Source organism: Spermophilus citellus (assembly GCF_964194105.1).
Source record: "Spermophilus citellus genome assembly, chromosome: 4".
NCBI lineage: Eukaryota > Metazoa > Chordata > Mammalia > Rodentia > Sciuridae > Spermophilus > Spermophilus citellus.
This window is the reverse complement of record NC_138185.1, coordinates 197,502,770-197,523,001: the sequence shown is the minus strand read 5'-3', so window position 1 is coordinate 197,523,001 and position 20,232 is coordinate 197,502,770. Positions and strand designations below refer to the sequence as shown.

The 20,232-nt window shown below is 46.3% G+C and overlaps 1 protein-coding gene across 2 annotated transcripts in view; it reads right to left on the bottom strand.

The window, feature by feature from the left end:
* Window positions 1-20,232, bottom strand: part of RGS6 (regulator of G protein signaling 6) — a 573,006-nt gene that overhangs the window by 88,258 nt on the left and 464,516 nt on the right. For both annotated transcript variants that reach the window (XM_081289462.1, XM_081289463.1), the window contains exons 4-6: window positions 9,930-9,980; window positions 5,800-5,906; window positions 4,175-4,226 (exon numbers count right to left, since the gene is read on the bottom strand). In XM_081289462.1, the coding sequence (XP_081145588.1) occupies window positions 4,175-4,226; window positions 5,800-5,906; window positions 9,930-9,980 (210 nt within the window). The remainder of the gene's footprint in view (window positions 1-4,174; window positions 4,227-5,799; window positions 5,907-9,929; window positions 9,981-20,232) is intronic.

Here is a 20,232-nt window from a genome sequence, read left to right as displayed (position 1 = left end):
GAACAGTTAAGGCAACGGCTGGTGAATTTGGCATAGGTGGGGTGGCTGGGAAAATATAGGAAAAAATATAATAAAAATCTAAGGAAAAAATAATAGAAATCTAGGCGAGGCCAGTATTCAGGAAGCTTCAAAAGTGTCTTGCAATTCTCGATGCATTTTTAACAAGACCCAGATTGGATGATTTGAGAGGGCTTATTTAAGAAAGGAGCTCTAATTCTGGGGTGAAAGAGAAGTAGTTGGTCCTACCTCAAAGACTGTCACATCATACTCCTTCATGCATCTCACATTCATATGAAGTGCTTAGGCCTCATTTTGAAAACGATTTGCTATTTGCCAACTTTTCCAGAGAACCTGGCAGGTCCAGCTCTGCCTAGAGTCTGGTTAAGGGGCATCTGCTCTTCACAGAGCACCTCCTGCAGCCTCTTGCACCCACAGGCATTCTGGGAACTCGGGAGCAACCTCAAGCAAGAAGCTTGGCACGTCACCTGCCCTGCAGCCCTGGTCTCGGTACCTGGGAGCAACATAGATCAGTGGAGGTAGCAATTGCTTTCACAAAGCTGCCCCCATTTTGGATGGTGCTTTCAAGTGGCCACATGTCAATCTCAGAAAAGGTGCTAAGGTTTAGATGTGAGGTGTTCCCAGAAAGCTCATGGGTGGGACACTGCAGGAGAGTTTAGAGGTGAATGGTCGGGTTATGAGAGCCTTAGCCTAACCAGAGCACAAATCCACTTGAATGGACTAACTGGGTGGTAACTGCAGGCAGAGAACGTGGGTCACTGGGGGTGGGTCTTTGGGGTAGGTGGCACGCTGTCTCTGCTTCCCGGTGGCTATGTCCGAAGCTGCTTTCCTCCTCCACGCTGTGACATTCTGCCTCATCTCAGGCCAAGAGCCACGGAGCTGGCTGTCTATGGACTGAGCCCTCCCAAACTGTGAGCTCCAAAGAAACTTTTCCTCCTCTATGTTGTTCTTGGGTGTTTTGGTCACAGCAGTGAAAAAGCTGACTCAATCAAAGGCAAACCCAGATTTGGACAATGCGCTGTGTGCAGGCAGAGTCATCCCGAGACATTTCCAAGCCATCTGGGTCAAAATGGGCCAGTCAGGTTGTGAAGCGAAGCATCACACAGGAACACAAAGCTGGTGCCACTCTGGTGACAGTGAGTCCCAGTCACATGTTTCCAGCCCACTTCCGGGTGGCTCATGTCACACGTTAGGGTATCTGTTGGGGAGGGAGGGTCCTTGGAGGCAGCTGTCCCCTGGGGCTTGGCTGCACCACCAGGGTCCTTCACCTGCAGGCTTTGTCTCCCTGCCCCCACACCTGGAGTCCCACTGGGACAACCCACTTCCACCTCAGGCTCACGACAGGTCACCAAGACAGAAAGGCAGTGTGTTTATAAAGGGAACAGATTCAAGTGCTAGATGTTAAATTAAAATACGAAAAATACCAAACTCACTTCAATGTTCTTAAACAACAGATCCCTTTGCAAACTTTCTGCCTTTATTAGTGACATCGCTACTTACCTCAGCCTCCTCAACTAGAGAGATGTAAATCACTTCATTCTCTATTTTTCCTCATACTCTAGTTACTTTTGGAGCCACACAATTCAAGCATTGGAAATAACTTTGGCAGCCACCAGCCGTGGACCCCTCACTTATAGATGGGGAAAACCAAAGGGCAGGGAAGCGAAGAGATTCACCCAAAGGCTAGTGAGTGACAGAGTGGAACGAGAATCGAGGTCAAGTTCCTACTTTCCACGATGACATTCTCTGACCCATTTACTCCTTAGTTTATTCATCCATTCTCTCAGGAAAATGGTGCTGAGGCTGGGCACAGGGACACTCATGCCTGTAATCCAGAGACTCGGGAGGCGGAGGCAAGAGGATCGCAAGCTTGAGGCCAGCCTCAGAAACTTAGCAAAGCCCTAAGTAATTTAGCAGAACCCTGTCTCAAAATAAAAAAATAAAAAGGACTGGGGATGGGGCGCAGTGGTGGAGCACCCTGGATTCAATCCCCATCATCAAAGAAAAAAAAAAAAAGAAAGAAAGAAAAGAAAACTGCTCTGTCTCCTTGTGCCAGGCACTGTCTCAGAGGTGTAAGGCCACCGTGACTGAGTGCAGTGACAGTCTTGCCCAGTCCGAGGGACTTTCATGATGATGCCAAAAGGGGTGTTCAGTTAATATCCCCATTTTACGATCAGGGGGTATCTCAAGTCTTCCTTGTTGCTGGGGACCTACGATGGTTCCCAAAGCTTTGGGGTCCATTCTAATGATGTCTACTATCGAGGCCTTCATATCACCTGCCCCTCCCCCACTCCATCTCCTCCATCCCGCCTCATCACCTGGCAGCTTTGGAATGCTCAGGCCAGATCCTCCCCTCTCCCTTCTTCCCCTCTGTGCTGTCTTTCCCAGCCTGGCCCGCTGGGCAGGCAACACTGTGACTTAGTCAAACCTGTGACCTAGAAATTGACAGTCAGTGATCAGTCAATGTTTGTTGAATGAATAAACGTTTCTGGGGATTTTCACCAATCCAAATCACCGAGATTCTTAAATCCTCACCAGAGTTTCACACCCTTCCTCATGGGAGGATCATAACACCACGTAGGAGAAACCATTCCAACGAGGGCCACCAAAGCAGTGACCACAGGGCAGCACTGACTTCTCCCAGGACCCTAATAAAGCCACGTTGGGAGACAGGCAATATTTTCCCTCTGATTTGGATGTGAGGTTTCTGAGGCACAGAGAGGTCAGACCACTTCCCAGGCTCACACAGCCAACGGAGCTGGTGGATCCTGCGGCCTGTTGTACTGAATTCTAACTTGGTAAGTACTCATTGATTTTTCTGGCTAAATGGATTTGGAACATTGGTGAGTCCTTTTGCCTCCACACCTCAACTTTACCTGATTTGCTATCTATGGACGCACATGAACTCAAAATGATTTAGCTTTGATGAGAGCCTGAGATAAATGGTCATTTCTATCTATGTTCATCTCCACTTGATCACGAAATGGGGAAAAGAGGTACAGAAAGGGAAAGAGTGTCCTTCATAACATAGTGAAGATGGCGTGGATGTGGCCCAGGAAGCTGGTCTCGGCCTCCCCCTACCATCTCAACCGCCTCCCACCCTCCACTGCCGGGGAAAATATTGGATTCCTGCTCACAAGGGCCCAGGGTGCTGCCCAGAGCTGAGCTCTAATTATTCCAATTCCAAGTCGGGCTGTTGCCAGTCTTTCAGGCCCAGAAGCACTTGCTTTGTGATGGCCAAGTGCTGCTCCCGCCCTGAGCCCGAGGCCTTGCTGATCCCACTCCTCCCAGGAACCCGTGCACGGTCCTCTCTCAGGTCCACCGAGGGGTGGTGGGCAGCCCAGCAGACAGCTGAGGGCCCTGGCCATATCGTGAGCACCCTCCAGACTAGAAGAAGCGCAGCCTCACCAGGCAATGGCTCACCCCATGGCCAGTCCCCCTCCGCACCCACGCCCTGAGCCTGCAGTGATGGTGCGATGGGCCACTCTCTGCCTCTTTGGCTTAAGGCCAACAGAGACTTCGGACAAATGTGATTACGGGGGACATGGTCTTCCTGGGCCTCCGGTTCTTTATGTTAAGTATAGGGACAGTATAATTTCTTCAGAAAATTGTTACATAGAAATATTCATTAGCCTCCACTGAGTTGGGTAGATCCCTGCCTGGATAGAAATGTCTCTTTACTTAATATAGCTTCTAACTTCACCCTCTTTTTATTTCCCTAGTCCAAGGTGACACCTGTATATTCCCCTTTGGTCTGTCTTCCTTTCCCCCTCACTTCCAACTATGAAAAACACTGATGAGCTCTTTGTAAGTTTCAACAAGTCTGTGAGAACAGGAAGGGGTAGGGGAAGGTGTGGCTCCTTGATCCAGCCCTCCCTGAAACCCTGCTCCTGGAAGGATTGTTCAAAAGTCACAGTCACATCACACTGCCACGGGATCCTAGTTCTCTATGGTCCTGCAGAATGAACTTATTGACAACCCTTGATCTAACTTTTCTTCCCTTTTGTGTCTTTTCTCCCAAGGGACTGCATCTTTCAGTGTTTCCAATGTCAACAACATCAGAAAGGGTTAAGCAGGGTCAAAACCCTTCCTTCCCAGGCACTTGTCTTCTGCCCTCTGGGAGTAACAGGAAGGTGAGTGTGGCTTCAGTTCTCACCATAGTCAGTGTTCTCAGGTTCCCAGCAGTTGGAAGGCCAGAAGTAAGGAGCCTGTAAGAGAGTACTAAGCATCAGTACCTAGAGACACCCGCCTCTCTGCACCCACCAGAGCCCTCTCCACAGCAGGCCTCTGCCCATCTCCTGGCTGAATCCACACCCAACCCTTTGACATAGCTGAGGCCAGTCAACATTGTAATCTAGGGGTTGAGAAATAAAATCCAAGGTAAGCAAAGTAAATGCAAAAGCAAGAAATTTTGTTTATGAGGCAGACAATAATCTCTTTTTAAGAGGCTTTTTAGTGTTTATTGAGGCAAGGTACCCTTACCACATAAAATACAGGCCACCTGCCTGTTTTAAACTTGAATATTATATGGGGCATCCTTAGATTTAAAAATATTTATTGTTTATCTGGAATTAAAATTAAACTGCATATCTGTATTTTTAATCCTCTAAATTTGGCAACCTTGGGCCAGAGGACACAACCTTTATTTTACTTATTCTATTTTATGTCATTTAACATCATAAGATGATATGCAGAACCTGTAGCAGCAGTTATATGACTGAACAGCTCTATGTCACTAAATTAAGTCCTTATTTGGCTATCAGACCTGGAGGGTTGGATGTCTCCAAAAAGGGAGAAAAGTAATATAACATTTAATATCATTTTATATTTACCAATAATTTCCCACATACGGTCTTTTAAAACACACTGTTTTTATGAGGCAGGATGAAGTCAAGAATTCTTATCTGGAAACACACAGCGTCTAATAACTAGATAGAGGCTGGCAGTCTCCCGGGTGCAGAGCCTGGCTTCCTTTTTGCCCTTGAACCCACTGAAGACCTCTAACACCATCTGTGCCCCTGTTCCCTCTTGGGCAGGGTCTGGGGGAGGCAGTGTAAGTAGAAACCTCACCCCAGCACGAAGGAGGAGCAAGGTCGTCTAGGCCCAACACAAAGCTGCCTCCTAGATTCAGGAGGGCCACATCAATTCTCTGGTCTCCTCCAGGTTCTGGTCTGTAAAATGGGCAATATTTGCCCCTCCCCAACAGTTTTCTGAGAATAAGTGAGAAAATGCATGCAACATGTCTGCTGTGGTCTGAATGTTGGTGCCCACCCTTCACCATGAATGAATCCCACTCCCCAAGGTGATGGTATTGGGAGACTTTGCGAGGTGAGGAGGTCATGAGGGTGGATCCCTCCTGAGCAGGGTTAGTGCCCTTGTAGAAGAAGCTTGGAAGAAATCCCTCGTCCAGTCCACTGTAGGAGGACACAGTTAGAAGGTGCCCTCTGTAAAACAGTAGGTCTTCTTCAGACACCAAACCTGCTGCAGCCTTGATCTTGGATTTTCCAGCCCCCAGAATTATGCAAAACCAAGTTCTTGCGTTTATAATCTACCCAGTCGATGGTATTCTGTTACAGCAATCCTAAAGGGCTTAGGCAATGCCTCTGAAGCAGTAGGCTCTCAGTGAGCGCCTTTTACGCTTATTCAGTGGGTCAACCCGTGGCCCAGGTGGATGGGTTTCCCAATGCTGCTTCCTTGACCCTTAGATTTTCTAGGTGGTTCTGAGTTCAGATGATGATAAGTGGGAAAAGGTGCTTGAGGAGGAGGAGCCCCGGGGCCTACCTGGAAACGATAGAAGGTACCATCATCCTTCATGGTGAGAACGTGGTCGGAGATGGGAAAGATGTAGCCCTGGGCGGCGATAAGGCTTCCCAAGTGTATTGCTTCAACTGCAGAGAGACAGACAGAATCAGGAAGCGGATGATTTTGCTGAAATGTACAGTGGCAGAGAGCAAGATGACTGGCTGTCAAGTGTCCTCCCCGCAGACCACTGTGTTTATGCCGTGATTGCATTTGCTGGTGGTGGCACGGGAGGGGAGACGCCCACAGAGGAGGAGGACGGTCAAGGGCTGGGGGGTCCTCTGGGTCCCAGCTGTGAAAATCTGATAATTCTTAACTTCCTACCACTACGATCTTCCAGGAGAAAGCCAGGTCTTGCTTCATGGTTGCGAACATGAGCACTGGCATAGATGAACTTGTATTTAATTAAGTGAGATATTTCACATGAAGTGCTTGGCCGTGTCTGGTACAGGGCAAATATTCAATAAGGGCTGGCAGCTTTGATTCATGGCCTCGCTTCATCTTGTTTTATCACCCTGGGCAGTGAGGACGCGGCCCTGCTGCCCATGGGGACTGTGAATTCCTGTTACAGTCCTGCAAACAACACTCGCATAGGTGGTGACAGTGTTTCCCCTTCTCTCGTGGGCATAGATAAAAATTCACGTTCTAAGAAAATTGGAAGAAGGACAGTAGTTTGGGCAGTGACCCTGGCGGGGGGGTGGGGGGTGTCAAATTGAAAGAAATATATATTTGGTAACATCGACTTCTTATTTAGCACCAGTCCTAAATAGATTCCTATCGATAGTTAAGAATTTATATTTTATCCTACACAGAGCTAAGAAAAAATACCTCAACCTAAATGCCCCTCCTACACATAAGAAGTGTCTACAAACCTCAAAGTACTTTCATTGGTTAAAAAGCAATATCTGGACATGGAAATGATTGACATGCTCAGGGAGTCTCTTAGCAATTATTAATTTCATAAGCTCTGGATGTTTAAAAGCGATTTGTTTTGGCTTTACCTGTGAACCCTTCAAGAGGTCGAATCTGATCCAGATGCTCTACTTATTGAGAATCATCTATTCCCCTTTGGGAGACGTGTACACTTACAACTGGTGGGTTCAGGATGCATGGAGTCTTACTTCTTGGGATGACCAGTTTGCTTTTTAAGTTCTAAACAGCTGCCCCTCGGTAACTGTGGGTAACTGTGGGGGATTCGTTCCAGGACTCCAGCAGATACAAAAGCTGTGGGTGCTCAAGTCTCTTGTATAAAATGGAAAAATATCTGTGTACAACCTCTGCGCATTCTCCCTATACTTTAAATCATCTCTAGATTACTTATAATGCCAAATATAACGTCCACGGTATGCTACTAGTTGTCAGACTGTGTTGTTTAGGGAGTAATGGCAAAAAGCGAAGTCTGTGCGGGTTTAGTACAGGTGCTGTTTCCTTCCCCTTGACTATTTTCCATCAGGTTGGTGGAGTTTGTGGACACAGACTTGCCGAAATGGAAGGCCCACTGTGTGCTTCAAGAATAATGGGTCCAGCAAGAAGGGACGCTTCCTCCTTAGCTGCAGCTGCTCCTTCCCCAGGGACAAAAGAAAAAGATAGAGGAACAAGGTGGCCTTCATGCCACTCATATTGGAGCTTATGCTTAAACTCTTTGAAAAAAGGTTTTTACTCAGAAATTTGGCAAAAGAGAAGAAATGGAGGAGCTGCAGGCAGGTGTTGGACACGCCTCGCTCCCCAGGTGCTGTGTCACCTCGTCTGCCCCCTTCTGTATCAGCTGGCCAATCCTGAGCCACTCAGAAGCCCAAACCAGGTCCCCTGGGCACTGGAGTCTCACAGACTTTCACAGACAGGCCCAGCACAGAAACTCCTCATGAGGCCCAGAGCATTCTTACCTCCTACTACCCTGATAGAGTTCTCAAAATAACAATAATAAGAAACAATAAAATAAAATATGTATCAAAAACACAATGATTATTTCAGAAGAGTAAAGAAACCAGTGTTCCAAGCCATGGACCAAACTAGGTGCCCTTCAATAGGTGAATGGGTAAAGAAAATGTGGTCCATATACACAATGAAATATTACTCAGCCATAAAGAAGAATGAAACTATGGCATTTGCTGGTAAATGGATGGAACTGGAGGCTGTCATGCTAAGTGAAATAACCCAATCCCCCCCCCAAATCAAAGGCTGAATGTACTCTCCAATATGCAGATCCTAACTCAGAATAAGAGGGTGGGGAGGGAAGAATAGGAGTTCATTGGATTAGACAAAGGGGAATGAAGGAAAGGGAGGGGGAATGGGAATAGGAAAGACAGTGGAATGAACTGGACATAACTTTCATATATGAGTACATGACCAATTTACCTCCACATCATGCACAACCACAAGAATGGGAAGTTATACTCCGTGTATGTATAATATGTCAACTGTCATATATGTCTAAAAAGAACAAATAAAAAAACCAAAGTGTTTTAGTTTTAAAGACTATTTGTTTTCTGCTGATTTCACTACTTTTTTTAAAAAATTATTTTTCTTTAGTTGTAGTTGGAAATATTTATTTTATTTATTTATTTTTATGTGGTGCTGAGGATCAAACCTAGTGCCTCACACATGCTAGGCAAGTGCTCGGCCACGGAGCCACAACCCCAGTCGATGATTTCACTGTATTTTTAATTGCTTAAAAAAAAAAGAAGTCCTACCAGAGTTAAGATTTATTCAAATCTTCATTTGTTCTAAAGTCTCCTTTGGTTTGTAAGTTAAATAAACAACTACTTTGACCAAACAACAACAGCAACAAAAACAAAACCAAAAGAACAACAACATAAAACCAGTGCTCTTTGAAAAGACCACCATCGTCAAATAAATGTAACCAAACTGGTGGTTGCTGATGGCTGCTTATCCTGTCCAGTCTCATGAATGGATAATTGGACATCCAGGCTGCAGAGGGGAAGCACATAGGTGGGTTCTACCCTTTAAAAGGACTCTAGCATTTATAATTTTTCTCTGGTGCACTAAGAACTTGACCAGAATTAAGCATTTTTGCTAGTGGTAAGCAGTCACTTCCACAAATGACCCACTTTCCTGGCACTCAGATTTCCAGCAACCGTATTTAACTGAACTGAAGACAAATTGATTCATAGTCAACAGCAGATCAGGACTGTCAGGTTAACATGCAAGAATGTCAGAGATGACATCCTGATCCCAGCAAGGAACCACATCTGAAGGTCAGACACCCAGGGTGGGCACTCGGGGAAAAAACCCCACAAAACCCTCAGAAAGCATGGTGATTGAGGACCACTTAAACTAGGGCAAATAATTCCAATCAGTGCCAGTGTCCATCAAGAACATCAGCCTGGATTCATGTCAGTGGAACTTCATAAGCCTGATCTTTGGGCATCAAGAATACCTGGTTAAGCAAGACCAAAGGAGTGTAGGATCAATTAAAAAATGATTAACTAATAGCATGTGGATAATCAGCTCTACTTGTGTAGAATTTTCATTTTTTTGGAGTCATCCTCCCATTTCCTAATTATGCTTTGAAAGTAAATTTTCCTGCTTCTTTCCTGGGTGGGGGGAACGACAGATTTGGAAACTGTCTTATTAGCCAGGGTTTTGTTGTTGTTTTGGCAGGATTCTCCTCATTGAAATGCACAATTAGAATTAAAACAAAACAAAACAAAACAAAAAAACAAACTACCATTCCTTTACTTCTTGCAAGAAGCAAAAAAAAAAAAAAAAAACCACAAAAAACAAAAAACAGAAGGCGTCTTAGCAAATAATTAAACATCTTAATTGTGGATCAGGCAATCTAATTTTAAGAGCTGGCTCTAGAAGGCTGTTCAGTGACAGTGCTACAACTTATCTTTAATTGCCGCAGCTAACGAGAATTCATCTCATTTCACACGTTAATGTATCGAGCTCTTTGGCATTCTAAATAGTTGCTCATTTCCTCAAAGGGTGATTTAAATTTGAAGATAGATATTCAGTGGAGAAAATATATTAATTTTATTTGTAAATAGAGTGATTTCACATCTGGCAATTCACATTGGTAAGCCCAGTTCTCTCTGGAGACGGCAGGAGAGATCCCAGTTTGCTGGTACCAGGGGTCAAGGGTCAAGTACCTGGGTCCTCGATGGAAAGGTTCTTCATGAGCCACTGCACAACGTCAGTACCTGCAACGACAAAGCAGTTTCCACTGAAGGCCTCATGGGTGTTTAAGCCTGTGACAGAAGAAATGTGTTTACCTGAGAGAGTCCTAATTTTAATCAGCCAACCTAAGATGCGGATTATATTGAATATTTTCCATCCTTACTCAACCCTTTTCTTCCACTGGTACATTTTCAGTTACTTTCTTTTCCAAAAAAAATTTCACTTTGGATGACTCAGGTTATATCCACATTTCTAGGGAGAAATTACAGAAGGCTTCCTGGGAATAAAGATGGGAGGGTGACTTCATCATGTGGGCCCCCAGAGCACTTCCTGAGGACTCTCCAGCTTCCTATCTTTACGACAAGGGTTGCCTGACACAGGTGACCTCACAGTGTTGTAAAACTCTCTCATCTCTTCTGGCATGGGCCCATCTTGAATCATGTGCAGAGGGTCTGTGGCAGAGATTTCCATGTGTTCACCAAAACCTCTTCCTTCTACCACTGGGAGTATTTCCAGACTCCCCTGAAGCTGGGTGTGGAGCAAGTTCTACCAAAGGAATGTGAATAAAAATGACACCAGCAGCTTCCAGACCTAGACCATAGAGACTCTAGGTAGCCCCCCCACCCTCCAACCCCCTTTCCTTCCCCCACCACTGGATGGAGAGCACCTGAGGACTGAGGGACGCAGAGCCACAATATGGAAGGAGCTCTGGTTCCAACCATGAAAATTAAATGCTCCTTTGAGGCTCTTACTTGATCTAGAATTAAACTTCACTGGGTTAAGCCCACGGAATTTGGAGGTTTAATCTGCTTTAGCATCTAGTGTGATCTTAACAAATATAAAATCCTGAGTCAGCAGGGACTTGTGCACTCTCTCACCCCGTTCGCAACACCTGGGATAACAGGTGCTGTAACCTGCATTTGGGAAAAAACCTAGCACCTGGGAACTCACAAATTCCTCACTAACCAGCCTGTTCCAGGTAAGGGGTCCTTGATTTCTCTGAATGGAAAGTTGCCCCCTCTCTCCCTTCCCTCCTTTGGCCTTAGTTTTACTCTCCAATGAAAGAAAATCAAACCTGACCCCAGACCTGATCACTGAGTGAGACCAGTCACTGGGATGTTGGACTGTCCTGGGGAACCACTGAGGTCTCTCTCTAGGGTAAACGTGCCTGGATCCCTCAGGGCCGAGGCGGCCTTGCCTGCCCTGGAGCTCCTCGCCATTTTGGCCACGGTCCTTTGAATATGTCCCTTTCTTTGCCTGCCTTTGGAGACATACACTTAGAACCCACATTCTAAGAGAGACGCAGCACAGGAGAGTGGAAGAGTCTGATTTTCTGGAAGGTCCCATAACCATTTGTCCTCAAAGATCTCACTTTACAGTGAGTGGACCATTGAAGATGGCTTTGTCACCTCAGCATGGAATGCTGGATGGAAACAGCCTGGAAGGAGCGTCATCTCCAGCTACCCGAGTCCTGCTAGGATCCGGGGGCCTTGGCGCGAGGGACAGGGTCTGCCAGTCGCTCTGCTGGGTCAGACTCCCTGCTGGCCCACTGGAGACCCAGCAGAGGGGCTAACCAAGCATTTCCCTTTTCCCAGAAATTAAATTCCTCAGAGATTTGACTGGTGGCCAGAAGTGGGACCCGTGCCAGCTCCTGCATCTGGACCTCTGATTCTCTCTGGCTCTGAGGAAGGTGGCCTAACCGCTCTGTAGGGCTGCCAGGGTCCACCCCACTCTTCCTGGGCTCTCCCCAGGTCCAGCCTCCCCTGACCCCATCCTTTCAATGTCCCTGCATTTCAACCTCAAAAGAGGGACTTCTAAGCTTCCCACCCCTGCTCCCGGATGACATCTATGAGCTAACCCTTGGACCAGAAACACACCAATTCATTTGCATTTTGACACAAAGAGTGTGTGTGTGTGCGTGTGCGTGTGCGTGTGCGTGTGTGTGTGTGTGTACACGCATGCCTGTGTGCACGTTCATTTCCTCCGAATTACACAAGTTCAACATTTGTCCTAGGAAATGAAGAACAAAGCAGAAATCAAATAAGAACTGTAATCCCAAGTTGGGGGTCGGGGTGAGGCACTAACCTGTTTTTTTTTTTTTTTTTTCCTCAAAAGAAAAATAGTTCTTTGTTGTGGGTTGCCTGGAAACTGCGAGGTTGCCTGCATCACTCCGGCTCTCCCTGGGGCCAGCGGATTATCTTTCTGCTGAGCTTGCAGAACCATTATTTATCACCTGCCAAGATTGATTACTCACCCTGGGACAATGACAGCCCTTCCTTTCCCCTGTTAATTACTGTCATCATTAATATCCATGTCACTAATTAGTATTCATTCACAGTGAAACTCCTTCCTTGCTATCGCATCCGCTCCCCCGCCGCCCCAACCCCAGTCTCCGGCACCACCGCTGTCTGGGTTTCTACCTCCTGGCATTACGCTCGGGGTCCTTGGCCTATTGTCCTCTCTGTCCACGAGCGCCCAGACTGTGTTCACAGACCTTCAGGGTCCCATTGAAGCACTTTTTTTGTTGTTGTTGCAAAGAAGGAAAAGTCAAAAAAGCCCCATTCCTCTTTCCCCTGGCATTGTGGGGGCCACGGAGTGGGGTGTCCTGTCCCTGGCACAGCCACCATGAGAGTCAGTCTCATCCAGGGCTTGGTGTGACTGTCCTCAGGCCCAGGCAAGGGCTGAGCTGTGCCCCAGGGCTGTCGTGAGCCAACTCGCTCAACCTGCAATGTCACTAACCTCACTGCTGCCCCCTACACTCGGTGGACACTGTTGGGTAGACTTTTGGCAAACGTGATGGCAATGCCCAGGGACCGGGCATCCTTGCTCCCTGGGACTGATCCAGGAGTGGCTGAGCCTCAGGCCTGTGGCAGGAAGCGAACCATTGTGTGTTGAGGCCCAGGAACCAGTAAAGGAAGTCAATCTGTCATAGTATTATGTCTTTTAAAAGCCCTGCCACCCAACACCATGGAATCCCACAAGAGCCGTCCAAATAACCAGGAGGAAACAGCATTTTGCATTTCCTGTTCTCTCCTTCCCTCACCCCACACCAACCCCCAACGGTTCCTCCCTTCCTCTCCTGAAAAGAACTTGAAGCAGATTTTCTTTCTTGTTCTATCTAAAATGAGTTGTTGCCCTTCGTCAGGGCTGTTGGATTTTGGGTCTTATCTTAGCTGAGCTGCCGTGCTGAGCTCTTAAAGACAATATAACACCTTAACAATGTGTTATGTTGTGCGACGTGGGAGAGCTACCCCTTATTCCCAAGTCCCCAAACACTTGTCTGAAAGTTGTCTTTTTTGAGGCTAATTTATTAACATATTCCTGGGATCTCCATGAAATACACCAGAGGGCACGCAAGCTACTTCTACACAGCACCTGTGTTTTATTAGTATATTTACACATGTAATTACTAATGCAGCTAGGCATTGGTTTCTGTACCTGTTGTATTTCAACCATATCTTCTAAAAAAGTTTTGTAAGTTGTTGATGGACCTTTATTTTATTTTATATGTGGTGTCGAGAATCGAACCCAGTGCCTCACACATGCTAGGCAACTGCTGAGCCACAAACCCAGCTCCTCAACCATATCTTTTATATATAGTCATGTTTACTGAATGGCTGTAAACAACCTAAAAGTCCTCCAACAGGGGATTGAATCAATAAATTATGGCTCATTTATGCAATAAATTTTTATTGAACACCTACTATATTAAGTAGGAAAGCATGTTAAGAACATAATATGTTGTAAAATTACATTTTTACAACAGAAAAATATTTCCATTTATATTCTTTTTTGGGGGAAGGGGGTGTACCAGGGATTGAATTCAGGCACTGGGCCACTGAGCCACATCCCCAGCCCTATTTTGTAGTTTATTTAGAGACAGGATCTCACTGAGTTGCCTAGCGCCTTGCCTTCGCTGAGGCTGGCTTTGAACTCATGATCCTCCTTCTCAGCCCGAGCCACTGACATTACAGCCGGGCACCACCGTGCCTGGCATTCCATTTTTATTCTATTAATTATGTGTGTATGAATATACACAGAAATGAAGAAAAGTCTGGAAGTGTCTTTAAATTGTTAAGTTAGGGTATCTTGGGCAGCGTGAGGCATCACATTATGGTAAATATCTGCTTTTTAAAAATTTCTGTATTGCTTGAAGTTTATAGAGCATTTATATGCTCTGTTATACTGACAAAAATGGTTTTTATTATAAAGAGTAGAGAGAATTGGAGAGGGTATGGGAACTTTGAGCCCCCCACTCCCCCATCCCGCACTCAGGTCCTGGGTACTTTCTGCTTTCTGGGGAAAGGGCAGAAGGGAATGAGGCGGGATTCTCCAAGGGTGAGAAGAGAGAGGCTCATTTGTGATGCTGGACTTGGGCTTTTAGCTGGTCCCTCTCTCTGGCCACCTGCTGCCCCTGGAAGCTCTGAGTGGACTTCTGTCGACCCTGGTGCTGCTCGCCCACTGTCCTGGACCACAGATAACAACCTGCACTCATCCCTTGTGTTTACTTGTTTACTTGGGTAGAGTAACACGTTGTGATCTCCTCCTGCTGAGTTCTCACACTGTATTTCCTCTAGATCAATAAAACCAGATTTGAATGAGCTGGCAAGATCGTCTAATATTTTAGGGGATTCTGTTTCTCATTTTGGTGGGGGAAGCTTATTATAAAATTCTGGATTTTGCCTCCAGGTGTTTTAAGCTTCTTCAAAGACTTGGCATTTGATGAGGATACTCATAAGTCGGGACCCAAGGAGATCCTAGGGTGAAACTTTCCTATTCTTCCCAAAGTAGTGGATCGATATGAGCCCAAATCAAATTATGCAAAGCCGACAAAAGACTGATTGCCATCATCTGCAAATTTCAAGTTACCGGAAACCTGGTAGATTATATATATCATAATACTGACAACTGGAGCAATTGATAAGCTAATTATCCACCCTTCCCATTTCCCTTGAGCAAAATGTTTCTGGAGGCCAAGGAAAGATATGAAGGCTTCTGCAGGGAGAGAGCTCATCCTACTCCTCAGTCAAGGTCATGACCACATCTGCCTTGGGATTTTCACACACTTGCAGAGAGGACAGCTTCATGCCACTCATCAATCACATGGTGCCAGTGTTTGTGAAGAGGGGTTGGTGACCATTCCTGGGCCCTCGACCTTGTTATCACATATCATGTAATTATGTAAACTATGACAATAATTATGTAAAATATGATCATTATCATAACCATCTTAAAAATTAGGCTGAGACATATAATTACATTTTAGAGCCAGGGTTGGAATCCAGGTCTTTTCATGCCAAATATTATTTTCATTTTTACCATTCCACCTTCCTTGTTTCCTAATGACTTTCCAAGTGGTATGTGAGAAAAATATTCATAAAACCGATATTCTGTATCAAATTATTTTCTGATGCAGAGACATTAATTTAGTGGTAATAATAATGACCACGACTGCTGGGTGTGGTGGCACATGCCTATAATCCCAGCTGCTCAGGAGGTAAAGACAGGAGGATCCTGAGTTCAAAGCCAGGCTCAGCAAAAACAAGGCACTAAGCAACTCAGTGAGGCCCTGTCTCTAAATAAAATACAAAATAGGGCTGGGGGTGTGGCTCAGTGGTTGAGGGCCCTGGGTTCAATCACCAGTACCCACCCCCCAAAGAATTACCACTATTACTAGCTATTGAAGTAATAATTTATTGAGTACTTTCTGTATTCCAGGAATAATCCTACCATAACAATTTCATGCTTTAAATAGATTATTATCATCTTCATTGTGTGAATGAATGGAAGGATATTCTAAGTAGGGCAGTCTGTATTAGTTTTGGTGTTCTTTCATGACTTAGTTAAAAAAAACAATAAAAATTACAACAGTCAGCTCGAAAAGAAAGCTTAATTGAAGAGGAATGTGGAACTGAGATTTGGAGACTGGGTATTAATGAAAGCTGGCAGGAAGAAAGAGAGGCGGAAGAAATAGTGGTGTGATTCTTGAGTAGTATCGCTTGGTCAATGGGCTGGAGTTGTTCCAAAGGAAAGTTGTGACAAATTTAATGCTCACTTATAGGCACATGAAACAATGATGCACAGTGATGATTAAGCTGAGCAGACCTGAGTGCCACTTGTAGTATGTCACTTATAAACTGGGGACCCTAAGAAGGTCCCTCCACCAACATGCACTCCAATCTCCATTTCTTCATAGGTCCACTGTAGGAAATACCTACACCTACCTGCAGGATAAAACAAGTTTATGTCCATAAAACCCTCTTCACAAAGCCTGGCTCATGATCTTGCTGCAATGGCCCGTAAATTCGAAGCTCTTCTATCGGCTCAGCACCTTCATTTTGTTATAGGAAAAAGAGGAGAGTAATAATGGGACCTGCCACAGGGGCTGTCCCTACACATGAACTGCTTCATGCGTGGATTTAGCACAGTGTCTGGCCCGCAGAGGGCACTAATACACATTAACTACAGGCAGAGTCCGTCCAAGTTTCGGGACCTCATTGAAGCCCCTTGTCTAATCCGGTCATTTGCGTGGCTGGGAGTGAGTGGAATTCCTGTGTCACCTTGGCTACTTCTTCATTTAAGTCCTGGGAGAGTCTCAAAATATCTTTGGATGCTTTTAAGAAAGATCTGTGGATACCCAGCTTCTTGGACAGAGAGGGGAAAAAAGAAAGTAGTCATAGGACAGTAGTCATCGGGAGAGTGGTGAGGCCTCCTAGAATGACTGGGACCCCTGTGTGGGCCCTTGAGCTTGCTGCTCCTCGCATAGATTTCCTGGAAAGTCAGGGTGGGAGGAAAGCGGAGGAGGTGCCCTGGCCACAGTGTGGTTCAGTGAACATAATGGAGTCAGCATCTTTCCTGTTTTGAGTGTGCTGGTCCCTGTCCATCCCTCCATCCTGCTTCCCAACCCCCCCCTCCTCTCGAAGCCCCTGGGATGGTCCTTCCATTCCCAGAATGCACCATGCTCCTTCCCCTGCAGGGCAATGCCCCTGCCTCCTCCTTCCTCACAGCAGAGTGGTGTCTGCCCCCTTGCCTGTGGTACTCTGCCAGAACTGCCAAACTGTCACAAACTGAGTGGCTGAGACTATGGAAATTTGCTTTCTCACAGTTCTGGAGGCTGGACGTCCAAGACCAACATGCTGCACAGTCCTTCGAGGACCACCGTGACGTGGGGTCTGCACCGCGCCCCTGGCCCAGCTGCTGATGGTCGCCTGGCACAATGTGGTGCTCTGGGCCTGGAGATGCGCTGCCCCAATTTCTGCCTCCATGTTCAAATGGCGTTCCTCCTGCACGCATGTCTCATTGTCCAAATTTCCCCTTTTTATAAGGACACCAGTCACTGGATTAAGGCCCACCCTAATGACTTCAGCTTAACTAATTATATCTGCAAGGACTGTAAATCCAAATAAGGTCACATTCTGGGGTTCTGAGGAATAGGACTTCAGCATATGAATTTTGGGGGCATGGGACAATTTAACCCATATCCCCCACTGAATAACAGCTCTGAGGGGTGGGACTCAGTCATACTGTTCTATGTCTGGCATGGAGCGACCACCTGGTGCTGAGTTGGGGTTTAATAAAGTGTATTCATCAATAATTGTATTAATATATTTCATATCACACATATTCACTCATATTCACTCCATTAAAATCTTTTTTTCTCAATTTTTGTGACCCATGAAAAACTTCGTTATATACCAACACCAACCAGGGAGTGGGAGGCAGGGAGAGAGAAGGGAAGTACTGGGGAGTGACACTGGCCAAATTGTATTGTAATGTTTTGTGCATGTATGAATATGTAACAACAAATTCCATCATTATGTACCACCATAACTCTCCAATAAAAAAATGTGGAGGAAAAAAATAATGAACCAATGCCAGGCCTCAATGGGCATTTTACAAACACTGCTTCAGGTGAAAATTCCTTTTTTTTTTTTAGTAAAATCACATCTTTTCTCAAAAAAGAAGTCTCAACACAAATGCTAGATAGGGCAAAGGGGTGGGAGGGGAAGGGTGGGAACATGGGGGTAGAAAAGACAGTGGAATGAGATGGACATCATCACCCTAAGTACATGTATGAAGACACAAATGGTGTGACAGTACTTTGTGTCCAACCAAAGATATGAAAAATTGTGCTCTATATGTGTAATAAGAATTGTAATGCATTCCGCTGTCATATATAACAAGTTAGAATAAAAAATTCAAAAAAAATTTAATGCCAAAAAAAAAGAAGTCTCAACAAATTAATACTTAAAAAAGCTTACGTGGCAATTCCAAGTCTTCTTTTTGCTTAACAAACACCGTCTTCAACTCTATTTCTGGGCTGAAAGACAGCCCACTCCTACCACCTGGTCTGTCCCCTCTATTCTACTGGCTTCTAGACTGCAGGCTGGTGCTGTCTTCTTCTGACTTGGGTCCAGGGTGTGCTTTCCCCCTATCAGGAAGGCCTCTGAGTCACTCTGACTTGGTTTTGAACAGATTGGAGGAATGACATTCAGACACACTGATGATGATTTTGGATCTAGTGATACCCAGGCCTCCGCCACATGCAGTGCTAAACCAGGGTCTGCCAGGGCCACCTCCCTGGAGTCCAGCAAACCGGCTTGCTGGCCTCTATAAGCATGTGACAGCTGCACCCCTTGGTGACCCACTGCTCGCAAGCCAAAAGACAATTGGCTGTGGGGAAACTCTGGGCAGGGCTCCCCCAGTGTTACCTCCCCCGTTCAGCCTCTGAGCCTCCCCATTCTCTGAAATTTAAAGCTTCCCTGTGCATTATGAAAAATAATAGGGGCAGGAGACCAGGCGAGGTTATTACCAACTCATAAATCAAGCAGGAGGCTCTGAGGGCTGCAGGGAGGTGCCTGAGATGGCCCCCCTGGTTTGTTATCTCACCCAAGCCCCCACGATTGATTCATCACCTCATAACCCTCCCTCCCTGAATCCCAAGTCTTATATCTAATTGTCAGCAGCTGAGTACATGATTTGCAAGAGGATGCGGGCAGCGGCAGAGGTGGGGGTGGAGGAGAGATTAGTTTTGTCAATCAAAAGTATCCAGGGCGAGGCAGAGAGCAGGATTTAGCTGCAAGATCTGCTTATTAAAGGCAAGGCTGGCTCTGGCTGCATTGATTAGGCCTCCGAGCAGGGGAATGGAGGCTGGCTGCCACTGTGGGCGGACCTCCCGCTCCCTGAGGGTGGCTGGCCACTGATGACTGCCTCCGACTAAAAGGCAGAAATGAAAAACAAATAAGCAGAGCTGCTTTGGGAGACAAGGGATTGGATGCCAGGCATCCTCATTAGAAAGCATCATGAATGTTCTAGGGGCTCCTGAGAGGGATGACTGGAGGGACCTGGGGGCTGGGGGTACCGCTGCCTTGCAGTGGTGTCTAATGGTCACCTCACCTGTGCAATCTGAAAAGGGGTTTTTGAACATTTTATATTTCAATTAAAGGGGAGGGGGTGCAGCTGAGGCTTTCTTGAGGGAAGCAGGGAAAGAGGCCCACAAGCTATCTCTTAGACCTTGGGCTGGGGACTGCAATCGCTCCGTAAGATTCTGACCTGCCCCCAGCCACACTTCTGGAGCAATGTGACTGGGCACACCCCCACTGCTTACCCTAAGGCTGAAAGTCTGCAAAGCGCACTGCAGTCTTCTACCACCTGGGAAGTAGAGCCGTGTGCCCTTCATGGTGTGCAGCAAATCCTGTTCCAGGCACAGTTGTGTACAGACGGGTTCTTGGGCAAAGATTTTACTGATGCTGCACTCTGAGCCCTGGTTTGCTCATCTGCAGAATGGGGCCAATTGTGGTATCCACCTCAGATTCTGCCATAGGAGGGTTCTAATGAGATGCAAGTAGACTTTTAGCGTGGTCCCTGGCACTGACACACCCCCCACTTCCCATGTTAGTCAGCTTTCCATTGCTATGAGAAAGCACCTGAGGTAAGCAACTTATAAAGTTAGTGTTGGTTCATGGTTTCAGAGGTGTCAGTAGGCTCCATTGTTTTGGGTCCTGTGGTGAGGCAGCACTTCATGTCGGGAGTGCAGGGTGGAGCAAAGCTGCTCACTTCATGGCAGCCAGAAAGCAAAGAGAGAGAGAGGAAGGGCTGGTGTCCCAATAGCCCCATCAAAGGCACACCCCCAATGACATGACTTCCTCCCCTAGGCCCCGTCTCCTGACTGTGCCACACGGGGGAGGACATTTAAGATCCCAACCAGAAGGCCCTCCTTCCTTTTCCACCTACTACTGATACATACCCCTCAAAATGCCCAGACTGGACTCTGTC